Source organism: Hyposmocoma kahamanoa, unplaced genomic scaffold, assembly GCF_003589595.1.
Source record: "Hyposmocoma kahamanoa isolate Upper Pololo Valley unplaced genomic scaffold, ASM358959v1 88, whole genome shotgun sequence".
NCBI classification, from domain to species: Eukaryota; Metazoa; Arthropoda; class Insecta; order Lepidoptera; family Cosmopterigidae; genus Hyposmocoma; species Hyposmocoma kahamanoa.
In genome coordinates this window covers 13,380,631-13,401,526 of record NW_020654466.1, presented here as the reverse complement: position 1 = coordinate 13,401,526, position 20,896 = coordinate 13,380,631, and the positions used below count along the sequence as shown (strand labels likewise).

Below are 20,896 nucleotides of genomic sequence, written 5' to 3'. Positions count from 1 at the left end.
ATGTTTTGTAAAAAGCTATGGGAACAAAAGTTGTGGTTTCTGATATTAGTAATATAGTCCTGTGAGGTTGTTAGTTTTTTACAAATAACCCTGTATATAAAAACGCAGTCAATTAATTCCACAATCTGTGGATGGCTTTATTAATATTGAACAGGGAAATTCATATTCAATTTATTTGTGAAAACACAGGTTGTACAGAAGTGTGTAACAAAATAAATGTAGTTTCACTGTGTCCGACCAAACATTAGGCACACAAAAATATTTAAAGGAACATACGACTCATCCGAAGAACAGAGTCCGATGTGATTATATAGCGAAAAGAGAAATAACGTTACGAGAATAATTTCGTTATTCAAACTAAGGCCTATGTAAAGATGTTTTGAGAATGTATATACCTTATTTCGTTTCGGAAATATAAAATCGAACAACAGTCGATCTGACATCCACAGCGAAGAAGGAACGAACGAAATGTACTATGTCCTGAGAACAAGTAGTCTTGCACATAGATCTTTGTTCTACGGATGAGTCGATACATGATTCTATTGAGACTTATGGTATGAGAGCTCACGTAACTTGAAATGAATCGTCATGTTTACGGTGAAATATAACAAAACATTTTAAATGTAACAAAGCCTGTATCATTCAGGGCCATTCTAAATATATTTTGCACATTCAACGTTTTGTAGCTGTAGAGCTCTAATTGTGAAAGAGTTCATCTTAGGAAGTACTGCCACCAAGCAGTAATGTGAGCATTACTGTGTTCCGGTTTTGAAGGGTAAGGATGCTGGTGAAATTACAGGCTCATGGGAGTTGTCAACTTATGTCCCAGGGTGACGGGCGCAGTGGCAGTGTCTGTCAAATCTTTGCGATTTAAAGCTCTGAGTGGGTTGAAACTATTATGGACAGGTATGTTGCTTACTACTAGGTGCACTACTTGTTCGTCCCGTCACTTAGTATTATAAAAAGAATGCAAATATTCACACTTCATGGTACTAAACTAAGGGTAGCATGACACACGGATTTCATAGTCAGTCACTAACTTAAATGCGGTGGTAGTAGTTCGGGTCAATTGTAATGATAAAATCATTGTAAAATGTAACGTAACAATAATAAATATTTCACAAGGAAAAAACAATACTAAGATTTATAATAAACACATAGAGGACTTTGTAAGATCTGTAGCTCTGTTGACAGAGCACGGTCCTGGTCTAGCATGATCACAATTTCGAATCCTGTCAGATCGAAGGAATTTTTCTTTACGTTCGATCTTTGTATTAATAATTGTAACTAAATGTCAATCTACGTTCATAAATTTTTTATTATCTGGGCCCGAAAGTGTCTTTGAGAGGTAAGTTTAAAGAGATTAACATTCCTACACTAACGTCACAGTACATTTGTGAGAATGTCATTTATGTTAAAAAAAATATTAATTTTTTCATGAAAAATAGTGACAGACATAATATTAATACGAGGAATAAAAATAAACTAGCTGTTCTTGACAGTCGTCTTTATAAAGTATCAAATTCATTTAAGTGGGAAATTTATATGCTTCTATAATAAGATTCCGATTGACATTCAAAATTTGCCATTTACGAGGCTTAAAACTATTGTGAAGCAAAACTTTATATTAAAAGGTTATTATACAACTTCTGAGTACTTGGAACTCAAAAATTCGTGGTAGTGACCCCTTTAGCTCTCTTCAGATGTTTAAATTAAATATTGTAATGATAAATGTAATCAAATGAATATTTACAAAGAGCAATCCCTAGAGTTTGTTGTTCATCGTCTCAGGGGAAACTGCAATACGAACAAGCAGTAGAGTTTAATCAATACGACTATTTCAAGTCTAATTTGCTTACCTATGAAATAAAGATTATTTGACAATTGAAAATTCGGACACTATAATATATTATATAAAATTATGTAAGGTAATAAATAATTTAATTACAGTTTTAAATAACATAAGGTTTGGTTTAGTAAGGAACTGATAGTAATTAATCAACGAACATTTCTATCTTGACGACTGTGCTGTGGTCACCCTCCAAACAAAACAAAGGAAGCTTGTCCTCTAATAAAATTTTAGTAGGTGCAATTCAAAACCGAATTGTAGTGATTAGACAGTTCTCTTCAGACTATATAAAATAACTTCGACTTTCGGCCAAAAGATCAAAGATTTAAATAATTACAAGTTGAACTAACAGGATGAATTTGCTCCAATAAGTTCAATTTTTTGAAAAGTTGTACCTAGTTGAACTTATTGGAATATTTGTGTCCGATTAGTTCAACTAATTGAACTTATAGTTGAACTTAGTGGAATAGACCAAAAAAAAGATCGATCCAACTTAAATTTTTTAAGACGATAGAAAATTTTCTTAAGGTTCTGAAGGTTGGAAAAATTATGAAATACTAATACTGAAAAATTATAACTACACGTTTACTATATTATCATCATATTACATCATGGCGTGGTATTGCTTAAACTTCATTACCTAATCATTGAGAGATCCCAGCGATCAGTTCTAAAGGTTTCTACTTACCGCCCTTTCCTTTACCCCACTGACCTTCTGTATAAGTCATGTAAGGTACTAACTGTAAAACAAATATTTATTAAGTCCACTGTCCTCAAACAGTATGTTGCACTCCCATATAAATAGTACTGAAAACACTAACAAAAGACGGAAAGATATTGTCTGCCCCTTTGTATCATCAAAACATGTGTTTATTTCTAGATTTGTGTTTCTTGGACCATTTTCGTACAAAAATTAAACGCCAAATTGGCATATATAATTTTTGTTATCTAAAGGTTAAGAATTCTCCAAGAATTCCTTCAAAATATGTCCTATGACGATACAGAGAATTTATTAATAATTCCAAAATAAATGTTGTCTATATCGAGTTCTTAGGTTTTCGCGATTGTTACACATAGGAAATGAAACTATGTATTTTACCGGATTTGAAATCGCGTATATTTCAAACAAACCGACGTACGACGTCAACCGTGACCATGAGACCTGTAAAGGACCCGAAACGTCTATAATATAAATATAATATTTATATTTTATTGTTTAATTATTCTTTTTTCTTTCCTTTTTTTAAATTTAATAATGTTATATCCACCCGTAAAATTAGTATTTTGTACATCAAATACAGGATTCTCCTAGTTCTGGTATATGTGATATATTTTATATTGATTCGCATAATTAGTCCTTAGTCATTCATTTGTACAATAAATTATTTAATAAACAATTTTATTATTATTTATGATTATTATTATTTGGACGAATATCAAATTACGAAAGTTTATAATGTAAAAGTGTTTTTAAACATTTCAAAACAGGGATAAACGCGATTAAACAATTTAATAGGTATAGGGTCCTATATGCTCTAAGGGTATAGGTATAGGTATATCTCACAGATAGCGCTACGGCAAAAACAGTCATTAAAAACCGTAAACAAAGATCTGCAATAAGCACATAGAAAAATTCGTAAGGTCTGCTAGTTCGTTCCGTGGCTTACTTGGCGTAGCGTCTGAGACGGTAAACTAGTGGAGTGATTTCACAAATATCATGGTGGTCAAACATCATGGCATTCAATAAAAACTTTAAAATGTACCATTTCAATTATTTAATCGCGTTTGTTTCCATTTCGAAATGTTAATATAACGCAACGCGAAAATTCAAAAGTGTATAATTATCATCAACCTATTTATACGTCCACTTTTGCTTAGGCCACAGTAAGCCACGCTCGCCCAATATGGGATCGGGACTTCCCACGTTTTCAGAGGGTTGTGAAGCTTCTTCGACATGCAGAAACCCTCGATGATTCCCTTCACCAAAAAGTTCATAGTAAATTTCAAATTTAATTTCGCATATAAATTCCGAAACTATGTGAGAGTCCGGATTCGAACCTACGACCTCTGCCTGAAAGGCGGCAGATCAAACCATTAGACTACCACGGCTGTTTAAATTGTGATTTGTGCAAAAGTGTATATATTTTGAATTAGTTATGTATTTCAAGTTTTGATTAATATCCTCGATATAACAGCGAATAATATACGTAATGTCCAATAAAACAACTTATAGCCGGTTAAATCCTAATAATTAATCGCAAAATTTCCTATCTAAGACGACAATGGCGCTGAATAAAATTTCCGTAACGATATAATAACATTAATTACGATAATTGCAAGGTAAGACCTCATCCTGCGGCACCCGAGGGCGCGGGCATCCCTAATCGTCGACTAATTAATTGATTGAAACTTCAACCCTTGGTGTACGTAATATGTCTGCTAACACCAGATAAAGGAAAGTCGGCGAGCCGTTAAAAGCGGGGACGATGTGAAATATTAGCTAAGTCACAGGCGCAAACATGTAGTCAAGTTACGTGACGTCAGTGAAACACAAAGGGATGCTTGGTAAGAGTATCTTAATGAAGATAAATATGGTTGTTCATTTACACGGATTAACTTTGTTATGTACAAAAACTGTAAATTAACGTGTCAGCGTGATGCTAACAAGAATCAGGGGTTTGTTTAACAAACATTTTGTTTCTCGCAATTAGATTAGATGCGTTAAAATGTACGGTTGTTCACCGTATAAGCTTTTAAGCTCATAAGGGTTTAAGGTATGAAATTGTGATTCTAAAATTCTGGCGTCTTTGAAATGAAAGTAGACATAAATTGAGTGACTTCTTTGAGTTCTCCGGTAAAAATGGGTGTTCCGCAGGGCTCAATACTTGGACCTTTCTTATTGCTGATTTATATTAATGATCTGCCATACTTTGTCAAGGACCATTGCGAAATAATATTGTTGCATCCTTGATTTTTAAAACAGACAGACATGACATTAACTATGACCATATTAATGATACCCTCTCTAAGGTAGTTTATTGGTTTAATGCTAACAATTTATTGCTTAATGCCAAGAAGACAAAATGTGTTAAATTTGAATTACCTAACGTAAAATCGACTAGTCCGAGCATAGAAATAAACGGAGAAAAATTACACCTTGTTAATAAAGCAGTCTTCTTGGGAGTAACCTTAGATAGTAAACTTCAATGGTTTTCTCTTCCCTGGCCAGCAAATTAAGCTCCGCTGCATATGCAGTCCGCAGAATACGTGAGCTTACCGATGTTAGTACTGCTAGACTAGTTTACTTTAGTTACTTCCATAGTATAATTTCCTACGGGATTCTCATCTGCCGTCTGCTGCGTCATGCTGCATATACCGTCTAGGCTCTCGGGTTTCTCTCAGTGAAAAGTTTAAGGAGACTGTTTTCATGACTGTGGTATCACAGTACATTTACTCAAATATTTTATATGCCCGTAAAAATATACATAATTTCAATAAGAAAGAAGATATCCATAATATTAACCTTAGAGCTAAGTAAGTAAAGTAAGTAAAGTAAATTAAGTAAGTAAGTAAGCTATCAAACTCATGGTACCACGATTTCGTTTAACCAAGGTGAACAACTATTTTATGGGTAACTGTATACGTTTTTACAATAAGATTCCGGAGCATATATTAAGATTATCATTTCCTAACTTTAAAAACTACATAAAAAATATTTTGATTGAAAAGTCATATTAAAAAACTTGAAGACTACGTGTTAGATAAAGATGTATGGAAAGACGACACGGCTCCAGAATTCACACAAATTTGATTCAAAGAGTATTCCATAGCATTTAAGTTTATTTGAAAAGAGCAATCCCTAGAGTTTCTTGCTCATTCTTTTCAGGGAAGTCAGCGTAGTGAACGAGCAGTAGCTTAAATGTGACGTTTTCAAGTGTAAATTTATTTTACGTATGGAATAAATGATCTTTGGCTTTGACTTTGACTTTGAAATAAAGTCATTTTAGCGTAAGATATATCTCACATTAAAAGGACTTAATTCATTATGTAGCTTATACTAAAGGCTTGTACATAAAATGTATTTTACACAGGAAATGAAACTATTTTTCCGGATTTAAATCGCGTTTATTTGTTTTTTCAAACAAACCGACATTTACAGGTCCCATGGTCACGGTTGACTGATCGATTTAAATCCGGAAAAATACTTTCATTTCCTATATGTAACAATCGCGAAAACCTAAGAACTCGATATATATTTTACACTAAAAGGATTTAATTACGGAGTTTATAATCTGTGGATTAGAAACTTTGGTCAAATAAAATCTTACAAATGTTTACTTCTAAATTTGAATTCAACTAACGACACTTGAAAATTGAAATTTGAAATGTATGTGCTATATATTCGATAAATAAACAACTATATAAAGTGCCTTAATTGTGTGCATTTTTATTAAAGTCTCAGAATAAGGGTTATTTTTTAGTCCTGGCTTTGCCCACACCACACTTTTTTTTTATTGTCACTTGACCTAAGACGAAAGAAGTTTCTTTCACCTTTGCATGGTTTTTAAAACGTTCTTTAAGAACGTCCCTTTTTCGAAAGTTCAGTCGATGCTTGAAAAGGCCCTTGGTTTGTTAAATAAATCACTTCAAATAAAAGACTGGACCGAATGATTCCTTTTACAAAAACGATCGTTACCAGTGTACTTAATTGACTGTAAAACAAAAGACAATCGATATTGTTATGGCAACTATCACTGTTGTAACAGTAATTGCGCGACTGCTGTGACCGTAGATGCCATAAACCCATGAATTATCCATCAATGTGAATCGTCCTTCAATAGCAGTTTGTTCACGTAAAACTAGTGTAATTAACGGTTATTATTTGAATATGTAAGTTTGTAATTGTAGTTTTACTTTAAGGTTTCATGTTTGATGTTTGAAATATTGGAAAGTTGGTCTTTTGACGAACGTACCGTATAATTGCGGGTAACCAATTTACAAATCTGTAGGATTAATAAAATAGTCATAAGTGTACCTATACAGTATTTTATTTTATGTTAGTTTTAGTATGCGTTACTTATATATTATTGAATGTGTATCCCAAGTGGCGGGATGAACAAGTCGTGCGATTGGTGGTACGCGACAAAACAAGTCCATAGCAGTTGTAGTGCCATTCAGAGCTTTTAAACCGAATAGATCTGGGGGCATTGCCAAAGTGCCCGTCACCCTGAGACTTAAATTGATTAGTCCCACGTGCCTCTAATTTTACCAGCACCCTTCGAAACCGGAACGTAGTAATGCTCATATTACTGCTTAGCGGCAGAAATAGGAAAGGTGGCAATACTTGTCCAGACGAACTTTTTCACAAAGAGCTCTACAGTTATATTTATGACACTAAGAAAGTACCTTTAGGGGGTTACCACACTTAACGACACGAAATGGTATTAAGCCGATCATAAAAAGCCTTGTGTCCAATGTAATACGAGTGAAAAAGCGTTTTGTACGTCTAGAGATAAAATAATCCCCGTGACATTTCGAACCGTCATTACTCGTATTCGAAACTAATACGAATTGGACGTTGTGTGCAAACCCTGTAAACATTTTTCGCTCTTACTGTATGGACAAGCTTTTTCTGACCGGCTCAAGACAACTCTGCGTTAGTAAATGTGGTAACTACCTTAACCACAAATGTGTTGCCGGCTATAGAATGTAACATTTTAAGTCCCTTATATCTGTAATTGTGTTGACACTCCCCACCATTGAATCGTGAACCACAGCAGAGCTCTTACGGTCGAAATTGGGATTCATGCAAGGTTATCTATGCCGCTAGTAATATTTCAAATACAAACTCACCTGCTGGCTCAATCTATCCAACCTTAACGTCATATTAATAGAGTCTGATTCACTGAAGTACACCGTGTAACCCCACGCCGAGCCACACCATTGCCCGGTGGGAGGTGAAGGACTTCTCTCTACTATGGTCATATGACCGTCGGGACAGCCGTCTGATGTGAATGACACGAACTTCCCGACGGTGAAAGTGTCGAAGGTAAGCTGCAATGGAAATTATGATTTAGTATTTCGCTCAAGGCGATTACGATCCGGACTTGTCCAGATATGACGGAGTCCCGCCTTTATATATTTCTGCTCATTTTTTCATTATGAAAATGTAAAAAAATTGAGCCGGAATAGGATAAAACCACCTCTCAAGGAAGACTGGCATAAGTGGAGTTTCTTTTAATATATGTATAATGGACACACGCTTGGCCACAATCTCACCTGATGTTAAACGACGATGCAACTGACGATGGAACGCGTTTGCCTAAAAATGCCTATTCACTACTGAGTTACGTCAGTTTATTGCAGCTACTAATATTGTAATATTCGAGTAATATTGTAAGACAGAGCTACAAGAATTCGAGAGGAAGTGGGTTATATTTTTAACCGATTTCAAAAAAGGAGGTTCTCAATTCGACTGCATGTTTTTTTGTATGTATGTTACGCGATAACTCCGGTCATTTATGAACCGATTTTGATGATTCTTTTTTGTTGGAAAGAGGGCACCTCAAAAGTAGTCCCATTTATATTTGAAGAAAATATTCCACGTCTAAGTTAGGGGATAAATGACTATTGAGGTCGGTTTTTTAGTACTCTGTACTAAGATTATTTCTATATCTAACGGAGCAATAAACATTTTTACGTAACTTGAGGGGTGCTTATCCACATTTAAATATGACTTTTATAAGAAAATTATATCAGTTGGTTCACCACGATGATAGCAAAGAACATAAAAAGAAGAAAATGTTTTTTTTTGCACTAAAAACACATCAATTGCCTGATCCTTCGCATCGAGCGCCCACAATATAAGCCGTCAGGTCATCGAGATCGTCGTAACTAACTCAATTAGATGAACAACGTCCTAATTGAATAGGAAGTTAAAAATACCCACAATCGCGTACTTATAAATATGAATAATTAAAGAGACTGGAGAATGCAAATGAAATAACCAAGATCGTACCTGTATAATATCCCCGTAGTTTCCCCCATTAGCAGTGAAGTTAAGATGGCAGACAAAGGGCAAATGATCCTCTCTGGGTCTCCTTACTTCCAGTTCGTAAGTACGTCCCACGTCACCAAAGTATGTTCTGTTGCACGCTGTGGACAAAAAGATACATTCATTTTTATCTATAATACGTACATTATTATAATGAACACGAATATTTTATAGAATTCCAATAAAAGTGGTAAGAACACATGAATAAAGAGTCATGATGCCCACTGTAATAGGTAGTCTTATTGTGTATGTACATTTTTTATAGCCCCGTACTAGGGTAACCCTTTATTGCAGGTACCATGTATACACACATAGACAACCACAAATTACACCCAAACTCACGAGAGAAATAAATGTAGGCCATTCAAATACTTCTCCCGGCCCTGGAATCAAACCCGGGACCTCTGCGTGTCAATCCAGTGTGGTAACCTTTTAACAGGAATAAGGGACCATCACCAAAAAAAGCAAAAACGCTTCACATACCGCTGAGAACGTATAGATTAAAAAAGATAGTTTTATCGTAGACGATCCTAACCAATGAGAGAAGGACAAACAGAGATAGCGTCTGTGCAAATATGCTCTATATTTTCTATAAAATATAAGTAAAATGTTTTCAAAAAATAGCACAAAGCTAGTAGCAATAAATAACGCACGCCACGTGTATTAATCCTTTCAGCAAGAAAATAAGGAAATGAGAAAGAAAAAGACCTGAAAGCGTACAATGGGAGCGGCCATATTTTTACAATCTTTTTAAAAAATCCCTTTTGTCTGCCCTGACAGCGCATTACAAGACAAGTGTTCACTTTGCCGTAGAATCATTGTTCGCTTTAATGCTTCTTTTGTTTTGTTTGCCCAACTACACTAACGGCTTCTGTTTCTTTTTAAATTTTGATACAATGCTATTAAAAAAAGAAAACTCACTTTTTTGTTTTGTTATAGGTTCGCTTTTCACGAAAAGTTTGACAAGTCGAAATTAAAATGTATTTTAAGGAAATTAGTGAGTATCTGTTGTTCACGGACAGGCGGTTTCTTAACTTTAAAATTTTGTATTTGCTTTATCCCTCTCATCCGACGTGAATTGTAATTCGGAAAGAAAGTGACAGAGCAAGTGCAAAGTCTGAAGGTACCTTCCTCGGCTTGTACTTAATAAAAAAAGCGAAACAAACTTTTGTTTTTTATGAACATACTAAGGCGAAGTTTATTCTCAAAACGTTCGATGCAAGAACATTTCGATGCGAGCCCGGAAAACGTAAATATTCGCAATGTTTTTTACCAGGCCCATTTTCAGGCGGTCAGGGGTTTTTTTCATTTTCCCCAATGCCTGGCAACGTGAAACAAATGGTCCATTTTGTTGAAGTAATGGCATACTTAGACACGCGTGCGTACGTTAGTATATGTTCGTCTTAGAGAAACAGTTGTACGCATTACTCCCTCATAATTTATTCGCAAGCTATAGTATGGTGGTACCAACTGAAACACCAATTAGTTACGTATCATAAAACTTCTTATGAAGCTATTATGAGCTGTAAATGTGTAACACTCAACATATTAGTGTTTCTTATTTTGTACAAGAAATCTCTGCAGAAGCATAAATGTATAGAAACGGACCAAATTCAGTACAATCAAAAAAATTGTTAGACAATCGCCTAAACATTTTTTTATGACAAAGTGTAAGTACCCGTGGCAGTACAAAGGTTGTTTAAGAAGTATAAAGGTATTAAACCTTAGTGAACCCGTCACTAGTGTTTTTTTTTATGATACCAAGTGATGGGACGAACAAGTCGTGCGCCTGGTGGCAAGCGATACGCCTTTCCATAACAGTTGCAGTGCCACTCAGAGTTTAAGCTTGCAAAAATTCGAGGGGAACTGCCTCTGCGCCCGTCACCTTGAGACTTAAGTTGACAAATCCCACGTGACTGTAATTTCACCATCACCCTTAAAAATATTGAGTTTTGCCAGATTATATAAATATCCTAATTTATTTAATCAACCGTTCACCTTCTGCCTTGAATCCGGGTGGGTTCGAATCTGAGCTTGCACCTCTGTATTTTTCGGAATTATATGCGAAATATTATTTCCAATTTACAATGAGTTTTTCGGCGAAGGAAAACACTGTGAAAAAACCTGTTCGGCTAACACGACGACGTGCCGGAGATACTATTATTGTCGCAAAAAGAATAGCAATATCTTGCGCTTTGCTCTTTTTTCTTCACGCTTTATGTCGTTCTCGCGCATGTCGCGTCTTGTCGTGCTAGCCCTACTGCACACAGCTGCAAAACAATTTGTATGTGTGAACTCTTATTGTGAGAAGATGCCTGTGCCCAGTAGTGGGACCATATAGACTAACTATTATCATTGTTATATTTTTAAAGATGGGCTACACTATTTGCGACTAGTGAAAAATGTCACTCACATAAAAATAGATATTAATTAAAAATTATAATGTAAAAATTCCCCGGTACATTGCATAGTTGAGATCATTACCTAAACTGTGAAAATAAAAAATTATCTTTAAACAGCTGAGTAGATAATTTTCAAACGTAGCCAAGAACCATCCCCATCAAAACAGCGTTTGAAAACTTGCTAGATACAGACAAAGGCATCAAACTCATATCTCCCCTATTTTTGAGTCGCCGGTCAATAAAAAAATAAATTAAAAAACATCAATGAAGACTCACATAATTTAAACTTCCACGATTTAAATACATTTAATAAGAGTCGGTGTAAGTACCAAAATGTATAATCTGACAAGTAGGTAGTACGTAAGTATACACAACGTTACGTTCTTAACATGATATTGATGCGCATTTTGGGGAAGTTTTGCCCGCAAAATTACATTTTGCTGCCAAATATCTTTTTAATGTGTCCCAATTCCCTTCAGTATCTCAGACTTGAAATATCTTTTTGGGTGTTTTTTTAATAAAGTAAGACTTGCTTTTACGCCTTAGGGCAAAGTAGAGTAGGATTTTTTAAGCTTTGGCTAATTAAAAAAGACAGACCTTCTCGACGACTATGTCAAGAAAGTTATCTTACTATTATCATATTTCGTCTCTCAATTTTTTTTAAATGAAGCAGTATCACACCATCGGATTCCACAAAGCGAACAGTTTCGGAAAGCTTACTTACTGCTTTTGTGCTATTTTCTTGAACTAAAACAAAGTAAAGACTGTCCAATTAGATTTGAACCTTTACCATGCACGGAATTTTAATTTAATGAGGACATCTGAACAGGGCGTTAGTGTTTCACGATACAAAAGTAACTTTATTTATTTGTACAAGTGTAAAAAGTATAGTCCATAGTGTAAGTATAGAACAAACAAGACAGAGAACAAAAGTATTTGCAGACGTTCAGTGCACATAATTGAGACACCAACAGGGGACGCTAATAGGACTCCAAGCTTTCTCTGAATGTGGACGAATTCGTACTTCCCCAACTCGCTTTGGGAAAATCCTACTAAGTGTTTTCGATCGGCATTCAATTGAGACAAAGTGAATTTGATAATAGGTAGTAACCATTTTATCAATTACGATAAAGGAAAAATTATTTTAAATTTGGTATATAAAGAGATCGAACGATTAAAGTTTTAGGAGGAACTCGAAAATTACTTAAAATTGTTTATTTTTTACAAAAAAAAGAGATGAAATGTTCGTGGAATTACATTTATTTGCCAACTTTTATTGAAATCGGTTACCGGAAAGTGAAAACAGGATCCATACCCTAGTTTGCCACATTTAGAGGTGGAATATTTCCTTCAAATTTAAATGGGACCAATACTGGGGTACCCTCTTTCCAATAAAAAACGAATCGTCAAAATCGCTTCACAAATGATATTATAATTATGAGTATTCGCGTAATATACACACACAAAAAATACAGTCAAATTAAGAACCTCCTCCTTTTTTAAAGTCGGTTAAAAAAAGAAAAATATATGCAGAGAATAATTTAAATTTTGACCAAGCTTGTTAAGGTAGACATGAAAATGAACAAAACTGTTTGAACGACATGAGAAGATGGTACTTATAACTAGATAAAGTAACACAAACAAAACAATATAAGCAATATCATAACAGGCTAACTTTCCTCATCAAATATTCAATTGGACCAATTGCTAGTTCATTTATTCTATTATTCAAATAGATTAAGATGGATCTAGATCGATGAATAAATCATACAAGCACTGAGCTAAATTGGTATTGAATTTGTGGAAGCAAATACGAATCATATTAAGACTAGAGATGGATTGGTTGTTTCTTATACCTTGAATAATAGATTAACACATAAGTGAAATAAAAGATAAGTAACTACTTATATATATATATTATCTTTTATTTCACTTATGTGTTAATTTATTATAAAAAGGAGTGGCAATGTCAGATCATCGGATTCTAAAACTGATAAGAGATTTAGCATTTGTAAAAATTACAACTTTCTCTCTACTATAAGTTCGATTTTATAAATTATTTTGTTATAACTCACGAGCAAACGACAATAAGTTTGTAATTATAAAAAGTTCTTTTTTTTTTAAATTAGGTTTACTGCAGACAGCAGATAATTTTTGACGAATTTATTTTCAAATAAACTAAATAACGTTTCTGCTCTTACGGATGTATACAATGATAAAATTATTTGGTAATAATAATAATACCGTCTCTTCCATTTAAAAATTCAAAATTAATCTTTTAGGCCTTGGGAGACGCGAGAGTCTAAAATAGATACAATAATATTAATAATAATTTACTATCTTAACACACTTTAGTCTACTTTCTAGTGGGAGGAGTCCCCTTTTAAGCATACAATGACTGTGCCTGGAAACTCTGCTCAAATAATACTTTATACAAGAGATGTACAAAAGAAATATAAATATAAAATTTTAAACAATCGACGTTATTCAAAAGACGCCACGATACAAGATATTCATTATGAACAAACTTCTACAAAGTACTGTAACTTCTAGTATATATATTATAAAGGAGCGAACTCTAAGAGGTATATAAAGTTATTTTAAAGAAATTATGCAATCAGTTGTATTTGAAATAAAAACAAAGATAGTAAATATGTAGTGGACAGTTCATGTCCTAAATACCGACTACCTTTTAAATAACATGGGGCGATCTGTTATTGTTAACAAATATAATTTATTTTTGTTACATATTAATTACGAAACGCCGTTGATTGTCTGAAATAAATAATCAATCAATCAGCCTATTGCAGTCCACTGCTGGACATAAGCCTCCCCAAGTGTACGCCACTATGGCAAAATAGATAAAATAAAATAAAAAAATACTTAAATCTTCAAAATATGATTTGCAATCTTATCAAAACAAATTTAATAAATCCCGTTCATCTTTTAGATTTTATAAATGTCGACAAAAATAACTTTTAGTTTGTCCACGAAGTCAGCGGAAGCAATGTGTGGGTGACGAGAAAGTTTCTGGAGCAGCTGTAGAAGATGTTAAGTAGATTTTTTTATTGATTTAAACATCGTTTAGTATATGTTACTTTTAAAATTAGCACAATAGCATTACATAAAGTGCGTAAGTCAATATATAATATACTTTCGATCCTTTTTAAAAACTTACTTGGTTCTTTTCTTTATCAGCCAAATCTTAAGTGCTTTGTTGTATATATTTATGTATGTATAATATGTTATATATTTTTAAACAAGAAAGCACTTAATTTTTTAACTTAAGTCTCTTGTCAAGTCTGCTAAAGAGAAAATAAAAAGTTGTTTTTGTAACTAAAACAAAGAGTGCCGCCAAACTCTTTGACATCGGCAAAGTTATAAAACAAGAACAAAGAACCTGTCAACCTTCAACTAACTGTATATTATATACCAAATATTTCAAAATTTTTATAATTTATAATTAAAAATTGAGGCTACGTAATGCAAATGTATGACAACCCATGTAAAAATAAATTCGTAGTTGTACTAATTTTATTTTTATTTTGTTTATAATATCAGATAACAGGACGAATAAGTTGTGCTCCTGATGGTAAGCCTGTCCATAGCAGTTGCAGTGCCACTCAAAGCCTTAAATCGCAAAGATCTCAGGGTGATTACCTCTGCACCCGTCACCCTGGAACATAAGTTGACAAGTTCTACGTGCCTGTAATTTTACCAGCACCCTTTCCCTTCAAATCCGGAATACATTCATGCTGACATTACTGCTTGGCGGCAGAAATAGGTAAGGTGGCAATACTTCCATGGACGAAATCCTTCACAAGGACCTCTACGGCTACTAAAATCTATTTTACAATAAAATAGAATGTGACAATAGTGTAAGTCAGCTTTAAGAACGAATTAATAAAATATTATTGAATTCACACAAAAATGGTAATGCAATTACGTAATAGTAATTATTTTACAATAAGCTAATGTACAGTATACTTTAAAAGTAGTGATATTTTCATGAAATTACAGGCGCGTGGGACTTGTCAACTTATGTCACAGAAAGACGAGCTCAGTCACAATGGCCCTCAAATCTTTGCGATTTAAAGCTCTGAGCTCTGCAACTGCTATGGACAGGTGTGTCGCTTACCAATAAAGCACGACTCTTTCATCCCATCATCATCACTTGGTAACATAAAAAAAGGTAAGGGATCTTATTAGCAAGTTGCAATTTCTATTCGGACACCAGCCTCGTTGCAGGCATTCTTTTCCTTTGTGAGTGGTATATTTGTTTTTGGTTTGATGACAGCCTTATTTTTAAAGTGAGAATGCAACTAGAACATTTGGTAGCGAGTTTTTGTATGTCAGCAAACACATGCGCGTATATTGCACTAATTATGTGCAAACTCGTCCGTTGTGACGCGGCAGTTGCATTAGTAAAATGGAAATTATTCGTAAACTTCCGTACTTAATGACTGTTTGTCGAGGCATGTATGAATTTTGAGAGGTTAATTTCTGAGAAATGAGGACCAAAGAATTATGAACGTGTTAAATGTTAGTTATAATTCCAAAGTGTTCTTCTTATTCAATTATTGTTTTAAAAAAATCAGGTATGAATTGAGAAACAGCTGACAGCTTATAAATATCTAGTTTTAAATAAATCTAAGCGGAATATCGTTTCCCTACAACAGGGCAGCAGTTTTTCAGGTTTTCAGTTTTTCAGGGAAGCTGATTATTCTTATTTTTGTTTTATCACGATTCTGTACATTTGTGCGCACAAATATTTTTCCTTTTTCTCAATTGTGCACATTTATGAGTGCATAGTTTTACAATCGAATACTTTTCCCATCAACTTAATCTTTGACTACAATTATCTCATGTTTTAAGTTGATGGAATACATGCATGAAGCATGAAAATGTCATGCTAGTTTTTAATGTCATGTAATAATTACATTCAGATATTATGTAATTTGAACGGGTGCCAAGAAAACTTCACTCGCCATCTTCAATTATACAAAACTGTAATAATAATAATAATAATGTACCAAACAACCACACCAATTGACTGGTCTCAAACTAGGGAATTCCCTGTACTATGAGTACCAGAGCAACGGAATTCACCCTGGGGCACTTTCCAAAACACCCAGTCCGAAATCAATTTAGAAAAGTTCACTTCTCAAATTGATCCTACCGGGTATCGAATCCGGAACCTCCTCATCCTGTGCTTTATGGGTCATATTACGGTTTTGTGATACCGACTATTTGAGTGAGTGACTGGCTCCGTGGTTTGAAAAGCCTATATTACGGGCCGTATAACTTTTTGCCAAGATTGCCTTAACCAAATATAATTATTTCTATACATAATTATATACTATGTATGCACATTATTATGTAGTGATATCCTTATAATATATCCAAAGGAACTGGAAACGGCGTTGTATGTTTTCAAAACATTGTTATGTACGTAAATCAACTCAAAAAACTAAATTGTATTAAAACCAAAATACAAAACCTAAAAGGTTACTTCATCAAAACAGTTGAAAGAAAACTACAAAAGTAAATCACCACACCATACCTCACATCGTACCTACATCACTGCGAATTTCCAAAGAAAATTCCTTAACTGCCGAAACTGACCAATGTACCTTTTGTAATTAGTACGGTGCCTGTAGACGAGCTTTCACTTTTATCAACCCCGCTTTGGTAGCAATTAACCCGAAATATAGGTGCAATTAACGAAAAAACCCACGTTAACGCATTTAATAAGGTGTTAACTTTACTCGAGGTGTTTACTAAACGGATTGTCATTTGTCATGAAACCACACTATGCGTTAGAATTAATGTGCGTAGTCGCTTGTACAAGTCTATTGAAAATGTTTACTTTTTAATGATACTGTCTAGTCTTGCGCATTGTGTTAAGTGACACGCCACGACAGGCGTCCAAAGGTTGCGATGCGGCGTCGCATCGCAGTAATCTCAAGCTATAATCACAAGCTCGCATGACGTATCATAAGAATTGCGAATTGCTCCGAATCGCGCATTCATACAATGTTAATTGTCTTTGGTTTTTTTTATATATTTTGTTGTCAATAACAGCAGTGCAACACTTTTTTACGAGCCATGTCGCTACTTAGTTTAAAAATACGTTCAGTACGGTTGGCGATGATCGAAGGAATGGTCCCCCAAACCGTGGCAGTGACACGCCTTGCCACACGAAATCGCATCTCAGCAATTTGCATCGCAGTTTTCTGCGTTGTAAATTCGCATCTCGCCGATTCGCAGTTTTATGTTTCGACCCAAAACGCAAGGATTTAAGGGACACTGGCACTGCGCCTGTCACCCTGAGACATAAGTTGACAAGTCCCATGTGCCTGTAATTTCACCATCACCCTTACCGTTCAAAACCAGAGCGCAGTAATATTCACATTTTTTTTATATAATATCAAGTGACGGGACGAACAAGTTGGGTCCGCCTGTCCATAACAGTTGCAGTGCCACTTAGAGCTTTAAATCGCAAAGATCTGAGGGGCACTGCCACTGCGCCCGTCACCCTGTGATATAAGTTGACAAGTCCCTTGTGCCTGTAATTTCACCAGCACTTTTAACCTTCAAAATAGGAACACAGTAATGCTGATATTGCTGCTTGACAGCCGAAATAATTAAGGCTGCCTCAGACGATATATTTGACAAGGAGTTCTACTGCTACGTTTTATTTTGTTTTATTATATACATTTTACCCTCGAAGGCAGATAAACACGTAACTAGACACATTACATGTATACATATTACATGTATACACAGTTGCGTCCTTTACATCGTGAAAAAATAATAAAAATTGCCTCCAATCAGACCCAAGTTCTTAAATCCCTTGGGCCAGCAGTGTACTTTGTGAAAGAAATACGTAGGGTGATAGTATCTAGTCTGGCGGGCTCAATACAAATAGTGAACCGTTCCAGCGATTGTTGAAACACAGGTTTTATCCGCTCCGCTTTTATAGATAAGGGCGGTGCGTAATGATCGATTTTCCAAAAAAAAAAGAACATTTTCACTCATTATGTTGATATTTTATATAATTTCCGAGGATATTAGAATCACTGGGATATAATACAATATTGTAGTATTGATTGTGGTAAACATGATTATATTTTATTACCACGATATTCAATATTTTTTTGTGAAATTGCTCCACTAGTTTGTTATAATTATTAATAAAACGATCGAACACAACGAAAAATTCCTTTGATCTGACAGTACTTGTTACGTCTGTGCCATACCAAGCCCTGTACTCTCGTTCTACGTGTAACATCCGTCCGAAACATACTGTCAAATAAGTAATACTCGACCACATTAAAACACGCATTACGCGAATGGAGCTTCATAGTTCACATTATTTTTTTTAATTTGGTCGAGTATTAATTATTTGACAGTAATTATTTCGGACGGAGAACGAGAGTAAAGCCCCGGGCGACATTCGTCCTATAAATCGGAAGATTTTTCTTTGTGTTCGATCTTTGTATAATTAATTATTATAATATAATATTATTTCGATATAAAAATAGTGGAAGCATGTAAGTAAATAAAATTAGGGAATATTATACCAAAAATACTGAATACACATCGAAATTTAGTATGGGCGCTTTGCCAGCCGCTACCGCAGCTTGTTCGCTGTGCTCATTCGGCTCGTGGACCGTTTGTGGTTGCAGTAACCGAACCTTGTGGAAGTGTCGTTTTACATAATTTTGATGTGGAACAAATGTTTTTGATATAAAAACATATTTTAGTCGCCAGTGAGCAATGGAGCGAGCTATGCTTAGAGTGTCTCTGAAGGACAAGTCACGAAATGAGGTTATCTGACGTAGAACCAAGGTCACCGGTGGCAGAATAAGCAAGCTGAAGTGGTAAGGTAAACTTGCCTAATTCGTACCCGTTAAGAGAAAACCATCATATTTAGAAAACTAGGAATGATAAGTTAGTTTTAAATAAAAGTAATTTTTGTTTGTTAAATACTTTATTGTTTCTATAATCAAATTTAACATAAACCTTATAAACTTCTCAGAAATAAACAATAAAAAAAAAACTAAAAAAGTACGATTTAAGACCATTCATCCCAAATCGTACTGCTATATTCTTAATTCGTACTTTGAGATCTAGTCATTGAGAATCAGCATCACAAATAAAAAATTAAAACATTAAACGTTATTAAAAAATTCGGCGGATGGTCTTCGCCAATTCTCGGCAATCATCGCAGTTATAATCTTTGGTTTTTTTATTAGTTCCTGCACAAAGTTCATGTACCCACATCTCACATTGTGTGCACTGGATCATGGTTTCTTTAAGATCTTCTTGACACAATGTGCAGTACCAACTGCCATTTTCATCTTTTTCTTGTTTCTTTTTCTTATTTTCCTTTTGTGTTTTAGTTTTCATAGCACTTAGATTCTTCGATACATTCTTCTTCTTCGACTCTTCTATTTTACCCTCTAGCTCTTTTTTATAAGGACTTTCTGTTATAATAATAGCACCTGTAGTTTTTCTTTTCAGTGGCCTTGAATTTCCAGGAATAGCCCGTAATGGAGATATAGTTTCGAGGGTCGTTCTAACGGACTGTGCTTTAAAATCCTCTACTTTCGTCTCTGAAGAACATTCTTTCTTTTTCTCTTCTAGACATTGATCTTGCTGTTCCAAAGGGTGGATTCTCGATACCTCAAGAAGATTTGGGGGCATAGCTTCCTCAGTCTGTTCTTGCACAGAAATCTCGTTAGATTGTGGCACATCCGTGAAAGCCCTTGTTTGTTCTTGTTGTATTTCAGTTGTTAAATTTTGGGAGACTTCAGCCAATTCAGAGCGGGAAGATTCCGGAAGACTAAGATTATCTTCTTCAAGTATGACATATTCCTCATCCCTGATCTTATAGCGATTGCAAGGCCATAAACCGCAACATTCGAAGCCATGTATTCCAGTTTCCATACAAACTGCTCGAAGATAAGCCTCTTTCAAAATTTCTGCAATATTTGTTTGTTTTATGACAGATCCAGGATGATTTCGCATCCATGACACGCAGGCAGCGTTAAAATTCTGTTTTAGAGTTTTAAAAAATGATCTATCTAATGGTTGCAACTTGTGTGTGGTATGGGCCGGAAGAGATAACATAATTATTCCATAGTCCCTAGCAAGATTAATTGCATCAATGTTCTTCGTGTGCGTCGAATGACCATCTAGGATGAGAAGAATTTGATTTTCTTGCGATTTTTGCAGTCTTAGACATTTTATAAAATGTTTAAGCCATTTGGTAAATAAGATGCTGACGATCCAACCGCTTTCTGAACAATCATACAAAGTATTCGATGGCCCTCCTCGCATCAAGCTCTCTGTCATCCTTTTACGTTTAAATATCAGCATGGGAGGCACAAATTCTCCAGCTGCGTTCATACAACAAATGCATGTTGTGTTAACACCACGTTCACCGCTAGTGACAGCTCCAACCTGGTGCTTCCCTTTTTGAGCCAAAATTTTTGAAGGCTTATGAACTGTGCTCAATCCTGTCTCATCCATATTGTAAATTTTTTCGGCTGTAAATTGACCTTCGTCTAAGATGGACTCATA

At 34.8% G+C, this 20,896-nt stretch overlaps 1 protein-coding gene across 1 annotated transcript in view; it reads right to left on the bottom strand.

The window, feature by feature from the left end:
* LOC113235647 overlaps window positions 1–20,896 on the bottom strand; it is a 128,160-nt gene that overhangs the window by 21,297 nt on the left and 85,967 nt on the right. Inside the window, exons 3-4 of the mRNA XM_026471468.1 lie at window positions 8,868–9,004; window positions 7,703–7,903 (exon numbers count right to left, since the gene is read on the bottom strand). Coding sequence (XP_026327253.1) covers window positions 7,703–7,903; window positions 8,868–9,004 — 338 coding nt within the window. The remainder of the gene's footprint in view (window positions 1–7,702; window positions 7,904–8,867; window positions 9,005–20,896) is intronic.